Raw genomic sequence first — 20,941 nt, 5'->3', positions numbered from 1 at the left:
AATTTTATACTCAAGCAAAAAATTTAAACAAGTTTTCCAACAATTGAATAATAACTAAACAAACAATGAATCACGAATGCAATATAATATTACCATCCTCAGGAATTTTGTGATCAACGAAGAACTAGAGATCATTATTGATCACAAAATAGATGATTTTGATTATATTAAGTTAAAAAAAATTTCTACAAACAAAACTAATGCAGACAAGATTAGAAGGGAAGCAATAAACTGGGAAAATATTTTTATATTCAAGGATTCTGATAAAGGCCACATTTCTAAAATATATAGACAACTGACCCAAATTTATAAGAATTCAAGCCATTCTCCAACTGATAAATGGTCAAAGGATATGAACACTTAATTTTCAGATGAAGAAATTGAAACTACTTCTAGTCATATGAAAAAGTGCTCTAAATCACTATTGATCAGAGAAATGCAAATGAAGACAACTCTGAGGTACCACTACACGCTACTAAGATTGGCTAAGATGACAGAAAAAGATAATGACAAATGTTGGAGGAGATGTGGAAAAACAGATTCACTAAAGCATTGTTATTGGAGTTGTGAAATGATCCAACCATTCCAGAGAGCAATTTGGAACTATGCCCAAAGAGTTATCAAACTGGGAATACCCTTTGATCCAGCAATGTTTCTACTGGGCTTATATCCCAAAGAAATCTTAAAGGAAGGAAAGGAACCCATATGTGCAAAAATGTTTGTGGCAGCCCTTCTTGTAATGGCAAGAAACTGGAAACTGAGTGGATGCCCATCAATTGGAGAATGGCTGAATAAGTTATGGTATATGAATATTATGGAATATTATTGTACTGTAAGAAATGACCAACAGGATGATTTTAGAGAAGCCTGGAGAGACTTACATGAACTGATGCTAAATGAACAGAACCAAGAGATCCCATTGTACATAGAAACAACAAGATTATATGATGATCAATTCTGATCTTCAACAATGAGATGATTCAAAGCACTTCAATGATCTTGTGATGAAGAGACTATCTACACCTAATGAGAGGACTGTGAGAACTGTGTGGTTCACAACATAGCATTTTCACTCTTTTTATTGTTATTTGCTTGCATTTTATTTTCTTATTTTTTCCGGTTTGATTTGATTTGATTTTTCTTGTGCAGCAAGATAATCGTATAAATATATATGCATATATTGGATTTAATACATATTTCTACCATGTTCAATATATTTCTAAACTATGGACTACTTGCCGTCTAGGGAGGAGATGGGAGAAGGAGAGAAAATTGGAACACAAGGGTTTGCAAGGATTAACGTTGAAGAATTATCCATGTATATGTTTTGAAAATAAAAAAGCTTTAATAAAGAAATAATATTACCATCCGTTAAAAATGATGGCTAGGAAAATACTGGGAGGCATAGAAACACATATGAACTGATACAAAGTGAAGTAAACAAATAGTAAAACAATATTCATAATGACAACATTGCCCTTCTTTCCAGAAGATGAGGACCATGAAAGTGAAATACAATGTAACTATCAGATGTCATGAATAAGTTGATTGATTTTACTGATGGCTTTTTACCCCCCTCCTTCTTTTTTATTCCTGATTATATGGAATGGCCTCTAAGGAGGAGAGAGGGAGGAGAGGAGGCATATATTAAGAAGTGAAGGTGATACTGATGAGGTACAAATGATGAGGTTAGTGGTAGTTGTGAGAACTGGGGTGGGGAATCCCTCTAATTGGTGCAGGTCTAATGCAAATTCACAAACCCAAAATCTGGCAAAAAAAAAAAAATGGAATTTTATTGTTCACTAAGAAGGAGGCTTTCTTAGTGGTCAAAACTCATTAGGAATTTGGCAAATGTGGGTTAACAGACCCCTGGTTATATGGGTAAATGTCAGCCTGCAGGTGGGAGCTGTGTGGGCTAATCAACAGAGGACCATCAGAAAGAGATCTCCAATTGAATAAAATCACTTACCTGAAAATTTGAAGGCTTTACCCAGGGTCTGGGAACTCCCTGAAGGGGGTACATTTCCTGCCCCCTAAAAAATCTTAGTTTATGTCAGTGGAGGGTGATTGACCAAGCTCTCCAATTGAATGAAACCATTTAACTTGGGAAGGGCTTGTCTGGGAAAGGTATGCTTTTCCCAGAGTTTGAGAGTCTCCCCAAAAGATCTTAATTTATGTCATCCTCCCTTGGGCCTCTTTTAGAGGAGAGTTTGGACAGTTTCAGGGTTCACCCCCATCAATATAAAAGAAATCAAACACTAAAACCTTCTTATAAATTAATTCCAGTGTTCTGAGCCAGACTGTTGGTCAACATTGATTCTTGGTGATACAAAATTAAGGCTTTAGTTTTTGATATCTACTGAGACTCCACGAAGCCAAATGTCTTTGTTGTGTTACCTTCTTTGAAATATGTATGTTAACTTTAACTTAAACTTACTCCAATTCCAATCATTAAAATAATAAATGAGGGGAAAAAATCAGACAAAAATTATGACTGTTGAAAAGTAGAACTGTGTCCTATGAGGTACATCTCTTACTAGATGACTACTTGTTGGACATGTTGCAAAGGAGAATCTTGTTCATGTACATATTAGATCAGAGGACTTCTAGAATCCTCATTAAATCTGAGATCTATGTGTTGGTTCCAACCTTCTTCATACAATAGCCCTAATCCTAAATTTCAACCAGTTGGATTACTTGTAGTTCCCTTGCATGACTCGAACCATGACACAAATTTCCAATGGTGTGCTTGATTTTAAGTTCTCAGCAAAGGTATTTACTGTAAAGCAAGCAACCCTGAAGTTTCCCCTGACAATCAGTAAATTGGTACATAGGACAAAAAGATGGGAAGGATTATTGTTGGAAGATTTATAAAAAAACAGGTATATCAATATATTATAGTTGGATCTGTCTAATGGACCAAACCAGTCTCTTAACTTGTGGGTGGCTGGAGCTGAATGAAGCAAGTGAGAGACAGGAGAGTCAGGGATCAAACAGAAATTTAATTTCAAAGTAAGGAAAACAGGTTTGCAAACCAATGACTCTTGGGAAGAAGAGCTTGCGGTTTATGGCTTTAAAAGATGAAAACCACAAAGGCAAGACCACAATACAGTCATTTTTAGGTCTTTAAGTAAACAGCAGCTTATGGAAGGGCATTTTGGGGACAATATGGGCATTCTTGGATCCTATGGGAACAGTCCCTTGTTACAGAAACAACCTCCTAGTGGCTGCTGGGGATCTAATTCTGTCCAGCAGAATAGATCCTTGATGTGAGAGGATGATACAAGGAGACTGAGAGGCAGTCCTCTGACCTCTCTCTTCTTCTCTCCCCACCCCATCTTCCTTGCCCCCAATTTATTTCATTCCCAATTCACAAGCAACATCTGCATCAGTAAAGGCTGATTTGCAATTCCTTCAAATGTGTTATGATTCACAGCTGTGGGGGCTTTTGGAGAAGGACCTGCCCCTTCCCAATTAGGCATGGTCCTTGACACTCCCTAAGGTGATTGTCTCAAGTCTTATGGGTTGTTGAGCCCTATGATCATTCACATGATTCATGAACTAGAGTTAGTATGACAGGAGTAGGAATGCAATGCCTAGTTTAGTTCATTTAACAGTTACAAACAAGAGGATTGTTCAGAGTACCAGGAGATTTAATTGATAACTTTGTGCTGTAGCACACTAGTTGCTTCTAACCCTCAGCTCCTTGGAAAATATAAAAGTAGTTATTAATTAATATGAGAATGCTCAGAGAGCATCTGGTTCTGGTTAAAACTATTTTTCCAGAGGGTAAGATCATACAGAGAATGAGCACAAAGGATTGTTGTTATGCCAAACTTGCGGCACAACCTGCTTGTTAGGATTTAGTTATGAAAAAATAGGGTATCTCCTATGTTTTGACAGAACCAACCATTTTATAAATTATGCTAAGAGACTGACTACATTTTTTAGCTTTTGATCTAGATATTAAACTGCGAAGCCTATCAGTCAAGGAGTTCAAAGATAGATCTCCACATACACCAATATTTTATAGTAACAAGTGAGTATAAATGTAGTAGATACTCAGATATGGGGGAATGGCTAATCAGATTGTGGGATTTTAATGCAATAGATTACTATCCCATAAGAAACAATAAACATGATTTACACATGATTTAGCACAAATAAGACAAACTGATATCATGTAAAGTCAAAAAAATCAGGAAAAAAACATACAAAATGACTACAACAATCTAAGTGGGAATAACAATGGTAACAAAAAAAATCAAGACAATTTATAATTATAACAATCAAGATTAGTCCCAGAAAAGAAATATGAAAAGATATCTCCAGATATCTCCCTCAATACCTTTGCCAAAATTGGAGTCCAAAAATGTGGAAGTATATATGATGTGAGTTTTTTTGATATTTTGATTAATTTTGTGGAACACTTTTTAATGTTTTTGTTATGCCACAGTTCCCTTTTAATATCCTGACCCAGTTTCTCCCATTATCCTATTTCCTATTTACTCTGCCTCAGGTTATAATCTTTCCCTCATAATGTTTGATGAGATAAAGGTTTTATATCTTTAGGTTATAATCATTCCTTCTTAATGTTTGACAAGATAAAGGTCTATCCATTTTAGACATCAGTAGAATATCAGTAACCTCTCCAATACCTCCCTCCTTTGTGTCATCCTAGGTGCCTCCCCACATTAGGTTATCCCCATCCAGGTACCTCCCCCATTATGTCATTATTCTTGTTATCCTATAAAAATCTTGCTGTCCCAATACTTAGTGCTGGATTCTTTGAGACCATAGTTTCATTCAGCCCTGGAACCAATCATGGATTCATTTGGTCCCAGTATATCTCTCCATTTAATAAACTATTAAATTGGTCGCTAATCTCTGTCTTGCTCAGTTTCTCCAGCATTACATTTTCCCTTATCTTCCCTCTACGGTGTGAGATGTTGGTCTGTACCTAGAATCTGTCACTGTTTTCCAGTTTTCCCAGAAATTTTTGTCAAATAATGAGCTTGGATCTTTGGGATTATCAAACACTAGACCTCTATATTTATTTACTACAATGTTTTGTATACCTAATCTGTTTGACATATTCACCGCTTGGGTTTCTTAGCTACTACTAAATTGTTTTATTATATACTTTGAGGTCTGGTATGGCTAGACCATCTTTCTTCATATTTTTCTTTATTGATTCCCTTAATATTCTTGATCTTGAACCTTTTGATCTTCCAGATAAAATTAGTTATTTTTTTCTAGCTCTATAATTTATGGTAGGTTGATTAGTATTGCACTGATTAAGTAAATTAATTTAGATAGAATTCTTATCTTTATTATGTTGGCTTATTTTATCTATAAGCAATTAATATTTTCTAGTTATTTAGATTTGACTTTTTTGTATTAAAAGTAGTTTGAATCAAGCCATTCTCCAATTGATAAATGGTCAAAGGATATGAACAGACAATTCTCAGACAAAGAAATTGAAAACTATTTCTAGCCATATGAAAATATGCTCCAAGTCATTGCAGAGGACTGCAATTTAAGTCAACTCTGAGATACCACTACACACTTATCAGATTGGCTAGAATAACAGGGAAAGATAATGCGGAATGTTGGAGGGGATGTGGGAAAACAGGGACACTGATACATTGTTGGTGGAATTGTGAATACATCCAGCCATTCTGGAGAGCAATTTGGAACTATGCTCAAAAAGTTATCAAACTGTGCATACCCTTTGATCCAGCAGTGTTACTACTGGGCTTATATCCCAAAGCAATACTAAAGAAGGGAAAGGGACCTGTATGTGCCAAAATGTTTGTGGCAGCCCTGTTTCTAGTGGCTAGAAACTGGAAAATGAATGGATGCCCATCAATTGGAGAATGGGTGAGTAAACTGTGGTATATGGATATTATAGAATATTAATGTTCTGTAAGAAATAACCAGCAGGATGAATACAGAGAGGATTGGCGAGACTTGATGAACTGATGCTAAGTGAAACGAGCAGAACCAGGAGATCATTATATACCTCAACAATGATAATGTATGAGGATGTATTCTGATGGAAGTGGATTTCTTTGACAAAGAGATCTAACTCAGTTTCAATTGATCAAGAATGAACGAAAGCAGCTACACCCAAAGAAAGAACACTGGGAAATGAATGTAAACTGCTTGCATTTTTGTTTTTCTTCCCAGGTTATTTTTACCTTCTGAATCCAATTCTTCCTGTGCAACAAAAGAACTGTTCAGTTCTGCACACATGTATTGTATCTAGGATACACCGTGAAATATTTAACTTGTATAGGACTTCTTGCCATCTGGGGAGGGGGTGAAGGGAGGGAGGGGAAAAGTGGGATTAGAAGTGAGTGCAAGGGATAATTTTGTAAAAAAAAGTACCCAGGCATGGGCTCTGTCAATAAAAAGTTATAATAAAAAAAAAGTATTTTGAAATTATGTTCATATAGTTCCTGGGTTTGTAGACCCCCAAATATTTTATATTGCCTTATTTTATGTATTATTTTTAATGGAATTTCTCTTCTATTTCTTGTTGATGGACTTGCTGGAAATAAATGGAAATGCTGAGAATTTAATATATTTATTTTATATCCTGCAACTTTGCTAAAGTTATTTCAACTAGTTTATTTTTCTCTAGAATTCTCTAAGTATACCAACATGTCAAATGATAGTTTTGTTTCCTCATTGCCTATTCTAATTCCTTCAATTACTTTTTTCCTCTTATTTCTAAAATTAGCAGTTCTAGTATTATATTGAATAATAGGCATTCTTGCTTCAAGCTGGATTTTATTAGGAAGGCTTCTAGCTTATCCCCATTATAGATAATGCTTGCTGATGGTTTTTCATAAGTATTACTTATAATTTTAAGGTAAAGTCCATTTAGTTTAATGTTCTCTGGTGTTTTTAATGGGACTGGGTGATGTATTTTGTTAAAGATTTTTTTTTCTGCATCTATTAAACAATTATATGATTTGTTGACTTTGTTATTAATATAGTCACTTATGCTGAAAGTTTTCCTTTTTGAATCAGTCCTGCACTCCTGGCATAAATGTCCTCTGGTCATAGTGTGTAATCCTTGTGATACCTTCTTGTCTTTATTTAAAATTTATGCATCAATACTCTTTAGAGTCTATAGTTTTCTTTTTGTTTTAACTTTTCCTGGCTTAAATATCAACACTAAATTTATGTCATAAAAGGAATTTGTTAGGTCTCCTTTAACTATTTTCCCTAAGAGTTTACCTAGTTAGGATTGATCTTTTAATTGTCTGATAGAATTTGCTTAGTATTGTCTGGTAGAATCTGATCCTGGAGATTGTTTTTTTAGGGAGTTCATTGATGTTTCCATTTCTTTTTTTCTAAGATTGGTCTTAGTATTTTATTTCCTGTTCTGTTAATCTGGGCAATTTATGCTTTTGTAATTATTTATTCATTCCAAAATTGTCAGATTTTTTGGCATATAATTGGGTAAAATAGCGTCTAATAATTGTTTTAATTTCTTCTTTATTGATGGTGAATTGACCCTTTTCATTTTTAATACTGACACTATGATTTTTTTCTTTTTTAAAATGTATTAACTAATGGCTTATCACTTTTATTTTGTTTCCCCCCATAAATTAGACTGTAGTTTTATTAATTCAATGGTCACCTTATTTTCAATTTTATTAATCTCTTAATTTTTAGGATATCCAATTTGGTATTTAATTGGAGATGGTTAATTTGTTCTTTTTCTAATTTAACTGCATGCCCAATTCATTAATCTACTCTTTATGTTATTAATATATTGATATTGATATAATATTGATATTGATTAGAGATATAACATTTTCCCTAAGTACTGCTTTGGCTATATCCCATAAATTTTGGCACATCATCTCATTGTTATCATTCTCTTTAATGATTGTGTTTTGAGAAAATGGTATATTCTCATTCAGTTTTCTCCAGAGATTTATCATATCTAACTTCCAGAATTCTATTTGCCTCCTTAACTTCTTGTTTTTGGGGGTTTTTTGGTTATAATTATCTAGTTATGAGAGGATAAAATTGAGGTCCTCTAGTAATATAGTTTTACTGTATTTCCTCTAGTTCATTTAAATTTTCCTTTAAAAATTTAGATGCTATACCCTTTGAAGAGGGAACTAATTTTTTAAGTCCTTTAATCCCTAGTAACTAATACACTTCTTAAATTTAGTAGTCTCTTATTAAATGTTTATAGGATGATAAAAGAATAAACTAGATTGAAAAGAATCCACTGGATGTGGCAAGTAAGGGGTCATTGGTGACCTTTAGAGAGTAGAGATAAATGCTAACTCAGGACTTAGTGGGTTATAATGGAGTAGAGGCACTGAGTATGGAACAGTAATGTCAAATAATAAGTATACCATACACTTCACATAAAGATCCTTGCTGCTGTATATTAACTTAGAAAATTACCTAACATCTTTGTTCTACTCTATTTTTATTTTTTAAATACTGTTTTTCCAATTACATTTTAATTTAGTTTGTGCATTCAGCACCATTGCAGGATGTCCTTGGGAAACATTCCCTTGAGATTTTGTGTTTGACACCTCTGCTGCAGACAACTCTATTAAGTTCATGATAGAGATTGACTCTTGGTACATATTTTTATATTATTTCTTTCATCACAGGTATATCCTTTCATAATACTTAGTCAAAAGCTGATAGTAGGAAATTTTGGTCACTAAATCTCTATTTCCCTCTAGGTCATTTCTTCTTTTGCAATCAGGCATGACCCTCTCATGCTAACTAAAATAAAAAATCAAAAAGTATTTCTTAACTATTACATACCAGTTACCATGCTATATAATAGGTAAGAAATATGAAATAATCCCTACACAAAAGCTTATATTTTAAAAGGAAAGACATTAAGAACTCATTTAAATATATAGAAAATCCAAAGAAGTCAGAGGGAAGACACTAGTTTTGGGGATTAGGAAAGGTTTCATGTAGCAGGTATTACTTGAACTACATTTTAAAGAAAAAGAACTTCTGTTAGGCAGAAGTGAAGTGTTATGGGCCAGAACTCTGAACTTGAAACAAAGGATTCTTACAAGGTACTAAGTCAGTGGAATTGATAGAGAAATAGTTATCTAATTTAGCATGATTCAGTTTTGATTTAATCCTACAAGGAGATGTTGTGGGCCAGAACTTGAAACAAGGTACTTAGTGGAATTGAGGAGACAATGATTAAATCTAGTTTAGCGTTGATTTAATTCTATAACAAATAATGGTTTCATAGTGATATAATGATTGGTGTATACTCGGTATGGAGCATATAAGGGAGAAGCTCTCAGGGCCAGAAGAGACAAGCGCACTAGAAGCTCTCGGAGGCTGAGACAGATTCATTCCATCTCCACCTTTGTTGCGGCTGGAGGCTGAAGTACAAACCCTTGGAATTCAGAGAGATTCAGAGAGAAGCAGACAGAAGGCTGGAGGCTGAAGGCTGGAGCACAAGCCCTTGGACTTACAGATTCCTCCCATCTCACACCACATTGGTGGCAGCCTCTCCTTCACTTCTCCACTAAAACCAAGGCTCCAGAAGGCCTCCAGAAAACCAGCCGAGCCCCAAGAAAAGGAGGTAGGACTTTAAAGAGACAATAAAGGATTTGGACTTTAACACCTGATGCATTTGTGGTGATTACTGAACTGAAATGAAGGCTGCCTCCAGAAACCCCAAGAAAACCTCAACAGAGACATTACATTTTAGAGAGAATATTACAGTGAGGAAGAAATGTATTCCACTTACATGGGGATACATGTACAAAAGCCAAGAGATTTAAAATGGAGATTGTGCGAAGAATAGTAAGATGAATATTTCTAGATCACAGAATGTTGGAGAGGGACTAAGGTCAGATGAGACTCTGGAAAGAAAGATTGGGCCCACGTTGGGATGGGATTTAAAAACTAAACAAAGAAGTTATAGGAATCTACCACATTAGATCTGTGCACATGGAAAATCAGTTTTGCCATAGTGTGGAAGATGCATTAAAGTAGAAATAGAGGCAGAGTTCATCAGTTAAAGGTCTACTGAAATAATATTGATGACAAATGATAAAGACCTAAACTAAGGCTGATATCATTAAGGGAATATTAGTGAGATTCCAGAGGATATAGAAATGACAAGATTTAATATATTCTCAAAAAATATGTTGAGGGAGAAGGAGTCAGCAATAATGTCAAAGTTGTGAATGTGAAAGGTAGAGTAGTAATGGTGATGACTTCAGCAAAAACAGAAAAGTGTAGAAGAGGGGCAGATTTGAAGGCAATTCTGAGTTCACTTTTAGATAGGTTGATCTGGAGATGTATCTGTGACATCCAGTGTAAAATGTCCAACAGGCAATAAGTGATTCAAGACTTGGAAGAAGAGACTGAAGAAAAGGAGAGAATGGGATATGATGGTAAAGATTAAGAGAAAGATTGAGAGAAGGGAAGAAAAGGGAGTTCAATTTTCTCAATACAGTAAAAAAGAGAAAATATAAATGTAGGACACTTGAGGAGAGAAGGGATTATTTCAAAAGAGATGTTTCATCAGCTTGCTTCAGTCTCAGGTCAATAAGGGGAAATGAGATCCTGGTTTGAGTAGTGGATGGTGGAATTCAACAGATTCCATGAATGAATCTTAGTGAACCATCCCAACATTTTCATTTTAAAAATGAAGAAACCATATATTATTTATTTCTGAAATAATGTCTATTGAGAACTTCCCTAAGAATCAACCCTTGAAAATAAGCTATTTATTCAATCAGGTCTTTTGTCATGTTGAAGATTGCTAGAAAACCCATATTCCAGGATGAATAACTGATTCCTCTTCCAGTTTTTTAAAATTCTAGGTCTTTACTGGAGTCAAAGCCTTTTTACAGTAGCAATACTATCCATCATGTATTTTATTTAACAATCTCAAACACTTCAAAGATCCATATATTCATTACAAGATGTTCACTTTAAACATAAACAATCCCTTCAAGCATCAATAGATGATTGATAAGTTGGTACCAAAAAAAAGTTCATTTACCTTATGGACAAACCCTCTGAATTTAGCTAAGCTGACCCTTAGAGAGAAATAATTCCTCCAATAAAATATGACCTTTCAAATTTAGATGTATATTTACACATATACATAAATAGTCCATGTGTGTATAACTATATATTAACATATACATGCATATAACACATATAAGTTATGAAGCACGTTTTTTTCACCACACTGTGAAATATGGAAGTATAGTTAAACTTTAATACTCATTTTATAAAAAAGGAAATTGAGGCTCAATGGTTAACTGACTTGAACAAATACGTACTTCCAAGAGGCAGATTGAGCTCAAAATCTCATTTTCATCACCTTAAGTCACCTCTTTTTTTTTAATTGTAACTTTTTATTGACAGAACATATGCCTCAGTAATTTTTTTTACAACATTATCCCTTGCACTCACTTCTGATCCGACTTTTCCCTTCCCTTCCTCCATCCCCTCCCCTAGATGGCAAGCAGTCTTAAACATGTTATAATATATCCTAGATATATGTGTACAGAACCGAACAGTTCTATTGTTGCACAAGAAGAATTGGATTCAGAAGGTAAAAATAACCTGGGAAGAAAAACAAAAATGCAAACAGTTTACACTCATTTCCCCAGTGTTCTTTGAGTGTAACTGCTTCTGTCCTTCATTGATCAACTGGAACTGAGTTAGATCTTCTCTTTGTGGAAGAAATCCACTTCCATCAGAATATATCCTCATACAGTATTGTTGTTGAAGTATATAATGATCTCCTGGTTCTGTTAAGTCATCTCTTATAGAAATTATAATCTTGTTTACTCCATCTCTTTCAAATCAACTTCCTTACCAATACTCAATCTCTGGGGATTTTTTTTTTCTTAGGGAGTTGATTGATAGTTTGTTCTATTTCTTTTTCTGAGATGGGACTGTTTAGGATATTTACTTCTTCCTCTGTTAGTTTGGGCAAGCTATATTTTTGGAGGTATTTTTCTATTTCATTTAAGTTGTCAAATTTATTGGCATAAAGTTGAGCAAAGTAACTCCTAATTATTGCTCTAATTTCCTCTTCGTTAGTGGCGAGTTCTCCCTTTTCATTTTTAAGACTAACAATTTGATTTTCCTCTTTCCTTTTTTTAATCAGATTTACTAAGGGTTTGTCTATTTTGTTGGTTTTTTCATAGAACCAACTCTTAGTTTTATTAATTAATTCAATAGTTTTTTTACTTTCAATTTCCAATACTCAGTCTTCAACCCAGAGCCATGGCTAGGGCAGGTTGGGAAATCAAGATATAAAAAATACTTTTTTAAGCAGAGAACGTTAATAAGGGAGTGGTACCCATGACTTAGGGGGAAGAAGGGGATAGGCTATTTTCTGTTAATAATGATTCATGAACCACATTCTTTGGCTGGCTTAAGCCTGGATCCTGATTCTTGACCTTGGCCTGAGCCACACCCCCTCACTGCTGCACCATTCTCAGACTCCACTGGGATCCATGCTCAACTCTGAATAGGCCCAAGTCTTCTACTATGACTGCAATTGTGGTATCACTCTTAAACGGTACCCTCCCCCCTCTCCCCCCTGAAAAAAATCTTGTTTAAGCTGTGCTTTAATCCTTATCTTAATGATTAAATTTAAAATATTATCTTATTATTATACTAATTAAAGTATTTCCTCAGTGATACCTCTTTTTTTTAAATAACTTTTTATTGATAGAACCCATACCAGGGTAATTTTTTACAGCATTATCCCTTGCATTCACTTCTGTTCCAATTTTTCCCCTCCCTCCCTCTACCACCTCTCCCAGATGGCAAGCAATCCTTCACATGTTGAATAGATTACAGTATATCCTAGCTACAATATATGTGTGCAGAACCGAACAGTTTTCTTGTTGCACAGGGAGAATTGAATTCAGAAGATATAAATAACCCGGGAAGAAAAACAAAAAATGCAAGCAGTTTATATTCATTTCCCAGTGTTCTTTCTTTGGGTGTAGTTGCTTCTGTCCATCTTTGATCAATTGACAATGAATTAGCTCTCTTTATCGAAGAGATCCACTTCCATTAGAATACATCCTCAAACAGTATCATTGTTGAAGTATGTAATGATCTCCTGGTTCTGCTCATTTCACTTAGCATCAGTTCATGTGTCTCCCCAGTCCTCTCTGTATTCATCCTGCTGGTCATTCCTTACAGAACAATAATATTCCATAACGTTCATATACCACAATTTATTCAACCATTCTCCAATTGATGGGCATCCATTCATTTTCCAGTTTCTAGCCACTACAAACAGGGCTGCCACAAACATTTTGGCACATACAGGTCCCTTTCCTTTCTTTAGTATCTCTTTGGGGTATAAGCCCAGTAGAAACACTGCTGGATCAAAAGGTATGCACAGTTTGATAACTTTTTGAGCATAGTTCCAGATTACTCTCCAGAATGCTTGGATGTGTTCACAATTCCACCAACAATGTATCAGTGTCCCTGTTTTCCCATATCCCCTCCAACATTCCACATTATCTTTCCCTGTCACTCTAGTCAATCTGACAGGTGTGTAGTGGTATCTCAGAGTTGTCTTTTTTTTTTTTTTAATTTTTTATTTTATTTAGTAATAACTTTGTATTGACAGAATCCATGCCAGGATAATTTTCACGACATTATCCCTTGCAATCACTTATGTTTCGTTTTTTCCCCTCCCTCCCTCCACCCCCTCTCCCAGATGGCAAGCAGTCCTATATATGTTAAATATGTTGCAGTATATCCTAGATATAATACATATTTGCAGAACCGAACAGTTCTCCCGCTGCACAGGGAGAATATCTCAGAGTTGTCTTAATTTGAATTTCTCTGATTAATAATGATTTGGAGCATATTTTCGTATGTCTATAAATAGTTTTAATTTCTTCATCTGAGAATTGTCTGTTCATATCCTTTGACCATTTATCAAGTGGAGAATGGTTTGATTTCTTATAGAGTCAATTCTCTATATATTTTGGAAATGAGGCCTTTATCAGAACCTTTGATTGTAAAAATGTTTTCCCAGTTTATTGTTTCCCTTCTAATCTTGTCTGCATTTGTTTTGTTTGTACAAAAACTTTTCAATTTGATATAATCAAAATTTTCTATTTTGTGGTCAATAGTGATCTCTAGTTCTTCTTTACTCATAAATTCCTCCCTCTTCCACAGGTCTGAGAGGTAAACTATCCTATGCTCTTCCAATTTATTTATAATCTCATTCTTTTTTTTTTTTAATTTTTTATTTAATAATTACTTTATATTGACACTCATTTCTGTTCCGATTTTTTTTTTCCCCTCCCTCCCTCCACCCCCTCTCCTAGAGGGCAAGCAGTCCTTTATGTGTTGGATATGTTGCAGTATATCCTAGATACAATATATGTTTGCAGAACCGAACAGTTCTCTTGTTGCTTAGGGAGAATTGGATTCAGAAGGTATAAATAACCCGGGAAGAAAAACAAAAATGCAGATAGTTCACATTCGTTTCCCAGTGTTCTTTCTTTGGGTGTAGCTGCTTTTGTCCGTCATTTATCAATTGAAACTCAGGTCTCTTTGTCAAAGAAATCCACTTCCATCAAAATATGTCCTCATACAATATCGTTGTCGAAGTGTATAATGATCTCCTGGTTCTGCTCATTTCACTTAGCATCAGTTCATGTAAGTCTCGCCAGTCCTCTCTGTATTCATCCTGTTGGTCATTTCTTACAGAACAATAATATTCCATAACATTCATATACCACAATTTACCCAGCCATTCTCCAATTGATGGGCATCCATTCATTTTCCAGTTTCTAGCCACTACAAACAGGGCTGCTACAAACATTTTGGCACATACAGGTCCCTTTCCCTTCTTTAGTATTTCTTTGGGATATAAGCCCAATAGAAACACTGCTGGATCAAAGGGTATGCACAATTTGATAATTTTTTGGGCATAATTCCAGATTGCTCTCCAGAATGGTTGGATTCGTTCACAACTCCACCAACAATGCATTAGTGTCCCAGTTTTCCTGCATCCCCTCCAACATTCATCATTATTTTTTCCTGTCATCTTAGCCAATCTGACAGGTGTGTTGTAGTATCTCAGAGTTGTCTTAATTTGCATTTCTCTGATCAATAATGTATAATCTCATTCTTTATGCCTAGGTCATGAACCCATTTTGACCTTATCTTGGTGTATGGTGTTACGTGTGGGTCAATGCCTAGTTTCTGCCATACTAATTTCCAATTTTCCCAGTAATTTTTGTCAAATAATGCATTCTTATCCCAGAAACTGGGGTCTTTGGGTTTGTCAAACACTAGATTATTAAAGTTATAGGCTGTTTCTCAGTGACACCTCTTGATTGCCAATGAGATTTTTTCTTTTTTTTTAAATCTTCATCATCCTTGGCCTTTTTATGGAATTTGAACAGTTAACCACTGCCACTCCTGCATCACTCCTTCCTTGTTTGCTTAATCCTGGGCTTTCCCTGCTTACTTCCACTACCCAACCACTTTTTCTGGTCGTTCTCTAGTTGGGAGCGTTCCCATCTGTGCCAGGCCATTTCCACTTCTTTTTTCCCTCATCTTTCAACTCAACAAACTCGTACTAAGTCTCTGTTGTATTGACAAGATACATTCAAATAGTCGAAGGACCGTCATGTGCAAAAGGAGTCTGTTTTGTATGGTCCAGAGAATAGGAAAATCGGTGAAAGTTAAAAAGTGGTAGATCTGGATTCATTTAAATACTTCATATTTGATGCTGAAATAGGGATGACGAGCAATGGGAGATAAAGGATTTCCCTTTACTAGGGTAGATCCAAGAATAGAAGAGCACTTGGGAAGTTGGGGGGAATCTCTTCTCTGGTTGCATTTCCCCACCGAGTCCTTCCGCTCCCCCATCAAGCATCCCAATTCCACCGACCTACTTCATTCTTGTTCTATCCCACCCGTTCGAGGGTCCCTCAGCAAAGGGTTAAAGCGAACTAAATGACTTATCCAGAGTCACACAGCCAGAGCGTGTCTTCCTGCCTCCAGGTCCGATGCTCTACCCACGGAGCACCCAGTCGCCTAAGTCAGCGACACCCAATGAGTTTTCGATTTCCGTCCTCTTTAACCATTTAACACCAATTACGTTGATGACTTAATTTCCCTCCTCTCACAGGCGCCGAACCCCCTCCCCCCCCCCAAGTGACCCAAACGGTTTTACTAGAGGCGGTCTGGTACAACGAAAAATGCTGACGACTTATGAAATGACTATTTTAAAAAGTAAAAGGCATTTACAAAAACACACAACAAAGGCCATAGAAGTCTATCCGGGAAAGTGGAAGGGGAACTGGAGCTGCAGGAGTCGGAGTCGATGCCAGCCTTCAGGGCGTGGGCGGTGTCAAACGTCACAGAGCGGACTCCGGCGCTCATAGCGATGCAGCGCGGTGACGTTAACACGCCCTATACGTCAGCGGACGGCGGGGCGGGGCTTTGTTTTGAAACTTGGGGGCGGGAGTGGCAGCTTCGGAAAGGGCATCGTGGGCTGTGGGCTGGCAGGGGCGAGGCTCGCCATGGAGTTGACTAGCGGCCGCATGGCGGAGTCGGAGGCCGGAGAGACGTCGAGTGCCTGGGCTGGGAGAGACTCATCCGCAGGCGACGGCGGTGATATCTCGGAAGCGCCGGTGAAGCAGATACCGGTGCCGAGGCCCCCCTCCATTGAGGAGTTCGCCATCATGAAGCCCATCAGCCGCGGGGCCTTCGGCAAAGTGTATCTGGCGCGGAAAGGCGGCAAGCTGTACGCCGTGAAGGTGAGACGGGCGGGGTGATGGGCGGCCCGCTACAGGGCTCCTGGGAGGGGGGAGAGCAGCCGGCTCGCATCCTGCAATTAGGGTGAATCCAGCTCTTGACTTTTCGCTGCCCTGGACCCCGAAGAGATGGTTTCCTCTTCTGTGAAACGAAGGGAGTCACTTAACTGCCTCTTGTGTATAATGAGGTTAGTGCCAGCACCGACTTCCTAAGGTTGCTCCAAGGTTGAAAGGGGATCATGTTTGTGAAGCGCTTTGAAAACCGTCAAAGCCTTTATACCTCTTGGCCGTGGTGATGCTGCCTAGCAGGGCCGGAGCAGAGCAGCGGAACAGGTGTGGCCAGATCGCAGGTGTCCGTCCCAGAGGGTGTCCATCCCAGAGGGAGAACAGGGGACTACTGACGGACAGCGTGTGTATTCCATTCGTGTGTTAGTAAGGCCAGGCAAAGGCGGGGAAAGTGCCCCAGCGTGCTAGAGCGACCCCTGGAGGACTGGTGACACCGTGACCGCCAGGCTGGCTTGTTCTGTGCTTTACCAACGGAATGCCCGGGTCGTTGGGGTCCCAGAACCATTCGGCCAGCTCCTAGGTGTCTGCTTTGTGCAACCGGCTGGGCCAGCATTGGGAACGCACAGACAAAACAAAAACAGCATCTGCTTCCAAGGACCCTGCACCTTCCTGGAGATGGCATCTATATGCAGATCAGTAAATACAAGATCGTTTGAAGAAGAAAAATAGGAAGAGCTTAGCCCGGGGGATGGTACTTCAGGTGGGCTTCAAAAGTATCTAAGCATGTAAATGTAGTATCGAGGCAGTACACTGCATTTAGTCAGGAAATATTTATTAAACTCCTACTATGTACCAAAGACTACACTAAGCATTGGGTATATATACGCAGAAAGACAATTGGCCCTCCTAATAGAGAGCCAAAGTTTCACCAGGCAGAAATGTTAGATGGTGCAAGGAGGTCAATGAGTGAGTAGTTAATGATTTTTATAAGTGGATCCTCCTAGGGAATCTGCATTTCAAATTCAGACTGAGGATCCAGCTGTGCAAAGTTACTTTGGCAAAAGGTTAAATTACAAGTTTCAGCAAAAAGGCTATTCCAGCTTGAATCATAGTGTTAATAATTGCTACAATGTTTTAAAAGACATACTTTTATGTCATCTGTTTCAGATTGATATTTGCCCATTTGTTTTAGAATGTCATTTCCTCAGAAACAGTTATAGCAATTTGACTGACTTCACATAATTGAGTTGTACCATTATTCTTGAGAAGATGAAGACAAGAAGTAAAGGAAATGCTCATCAGTAATCAAAAGACATACTTTCCATATTTCTCTTATAATCATTAATATTAATTGCCCTGATTGGCATTGGGCTGTACATCCTGCAGTCTTCTTTTTTGACCTTTTACTTTTTATAGAAACAAAAGATTTGATCATTAGTTTGAAGATTATTTCTGAATATAAATAGTGAATGTATTTGATAGTTGTGAAAATAGGTTATTGAAAGGCAAGACAAATTTATATGCAATAAATACTCATTAAGAAGTGTTGCTTCTATGTTTACTATGTTACTGGGCTTTTATCTTTTCAGCTAAAAACTATTTGCTAGAGGTAACTTAAAATTTATGTATGTTTAATGACACTCACCCTGACCACTCTTCTTCCCCCATTTGAACTGATCATCATATTATCTCTCATTCCCACTATATATCAGGGAACTGTGAGTTTGCTGTTGTCCATCTATACTAATCTCTTACTTGCCTGGAACTCAGAGTTGTGACTGGGCCAAGGCCACATAGCTAGTAAGTGTTGAAAAATGGAGATTTGAATCAGAGTCTAAGAATCAATCCTGTCTCTATATTATAATTACATTTTTAAAATACAGATGACATATTTTTGAAAATACAAGTGTGGGAAGACCGAGATATAAACTCAGAAAAAGACAACAGGGTAAAAACAAAGACTCAAGGAAAAATGCTACTTGGACTCAAACCCAACAAGAATTCCTAGAAGAATTGAAGAAAGAGATGAGAATGGTAGAGGGAAAATTGGGAAAGAAATGAGAGTGATTATTGATTAGAGAAATGCAAATTGAAACAATTCTAAGGTACCACTTCATACCCCTCAGATTGATTGAGATGACAGGAAAAGATAATGATAAATGTTGGAGGAGATGTGGGGAAACTGGGACACTGATACATTATTAATGAAGTTGTGAAATGATCCAACCATTCTGAACAGCAATTTGGAATTATGCCCAGAGGGCTATAAAACTGTATATCCTTTAATTAAGCACTCTTTATACTGGATCCCAAAGAAGGAAAAGTTTGTAGCGGCCCTTTTTGTAGTGGCAAGGAACTGGAAATTGAGTGAATGCCCATCAGTTGAATGGCTGAATAAATTAAAGTATAAAATGTGGAATATTATTGTTTCACAAGAAATGATGAGCAGACTGATATCAGAAAAGCCTGGAAAGACTTACATGAACTGATGCTGAGTGAAGTGAGAAGAACCAAGAGAACTTTGTATATAGTAAAAACAAGATTATGTGATCATCAGCTGTGATGGACTTAACTCTTTTCAATAGTATAGTGATTCCAATAGACTTGAGGTGAAAAATGCTTTTTGCATCCAGAGAGAGAAGTATGGAGATCGAAGCATAGTATTTTCAGCTTTTTGTTTTTATGGTTTTTTCCCTTCATCATTTTTTTCCTTTTTGTTCTGATTTTTCTTGCACAACAGGATAAATATGGAAATATATTTAAAAGAATTACACATATTTAATCTTATCAGATTGCTCAGGACTCAAGGGAAGCATAAAAAAGGTAAACATGAAAGAGAAATCTATTAAGTAGAACTGTTTATATTCCTAAATGGAAAGATGATAAATGTAACCCCTAATAACTTTATCATTATTATGGCAGTTAAAAGGAGTTTGCATAGAACAAGGACATGAATGCAAGTCAATTATGTTGGAATAATCTCCAAACAGAAAGAGGGGGTAAGAGAGGGGAAAGAGAGAAGTTTTCTCATGTAAAAGAATATACAAGGAATAGTTTTCAATGGAAGGGAAAATGGGGGGGAGTGGTGGGAGAGTGCTTAAATCTGAAGCATTAGTTCAAACAGAATTGATTCAAAAAAGGAAGAATATGTTTACACACTCAGTTGCACATAGAGGAAAATAGAAGAGAATAAGATAAAATGGCAGGGAGTGATAAGAGGACAGATTAAGGAACACAGTGGTTAGAAATAAAATAGACTTTTGAGGAGGGAAAGCATAAAAAGAGAAAATGGGAAGAAGCGATTAATAATTATTCACACAATTGATAATCATAGGGTGAGATCAACCATAAACTGAAACAAATAGCTAAATGGATTAAAAACTGCAATCCAACAACATATTGTTTACAAGAGAAACTTGTAAGTTTCTTGAACTTGAAAGAGAAAGACACAGTTAAAATAAAGGGCTGGAAAATAATCTCATATGCTTTAGTAGAACTTAAAAAAGAAGAGAGAAGGGTTGCCATCATGAACTCAGATAAAGCAAAAGTAGACTTAATTTAAAGGAATAATCAGGGAAGCTACATTTTCTAAAAGGTTATCATAGACAATTAGTATCAAATTATTTTTTATAAGTTTCTTTGATAAAGGTCTTATTTCTCAAATATTTACTGAGTATAACTGAGTCAAATTTATAAAAATAGGAGCCATTTCCCAATTGATAAATGGTCAAAGATATAAATAGGCAGTTTTTAGAAGGAATCAAAGTTATCTATGATGAAAAAAATGCTGTAAATCACTATTGCTTAGAAAAAGGCAAATTAAAACAACTCTGAGATACGTCAAACCTATCGACAATTGGTGACAGGAAAGAGTGGAAAAAAAGACACTCATGAACTGTTAATGGAGCAGTGAATTTAGTCATTCTGGGGAACAATTTTGAACTCTTCAAACTGCTACAAAATTATGCAAGGCCATTAGTAGGCCCAAATTTCAAAGAGATGAAAGAAAAGGACCTAAATACACAAAAATATCAGTTCTTTTTGTGCTGGTACAACAAAATTGAAAATCAAGGGAATGCCTATTAATGGGATATTCCTGAATAAGTATGGCATTGTGATAGAGTACTATT

The 20,941-nt window shown here is 36.5% G+C and overlaps 1 protein-coding gene across 1 annotated transcript; it reads left to right on the top strand.

Annotated features, from left to right (window-relative positions):
• Nucleotides 1-13,745: 13,745 nt before the first annotated feature.
• Nucleotides 13,746-17,986, top strand: LOC127539042 (serine/threonine-protein kinase greatwall-like). Its single transcript, XM_051963001.1, has one exon. The coding sequence runs from the start codon at nucleotides 16,572-16,574 to the stop codon at nucleotides 16,824-16,826; it is 255 nt and encodes an 84-aa protein (XP_051818961.1). The 5' UTR covers nucleotides 13,746-16,571; the 3' UTR covers nucleotides 16,827-17,986.
• Nucleotides 17,987-20,941: the final 2,955 nt, after the last annotated feature.

This window comes from Antechinus flavipes, chromosome 5 (genome assembly GCF_016432865.1).
Source record: "Antechinus flavipes isolate AdamAnt ecotype Samford, QLD, Australia chromosome 5, AdamAnt_v2, whole genome shotgun sequence".
Classification (NCBI taxonomy): domain Eukaryota; kingdom Metazoa; phylum Chordata; class Mammalia; order Dasyuromorphia; family Dasyuridae; genus Antechinus; species Antechinus flavipes.
The sequence above is the reverse complement of the archived record's forward strand: the minus strand, read 5'-3'. Positions and strand labels throughout refer to the sequence as shown.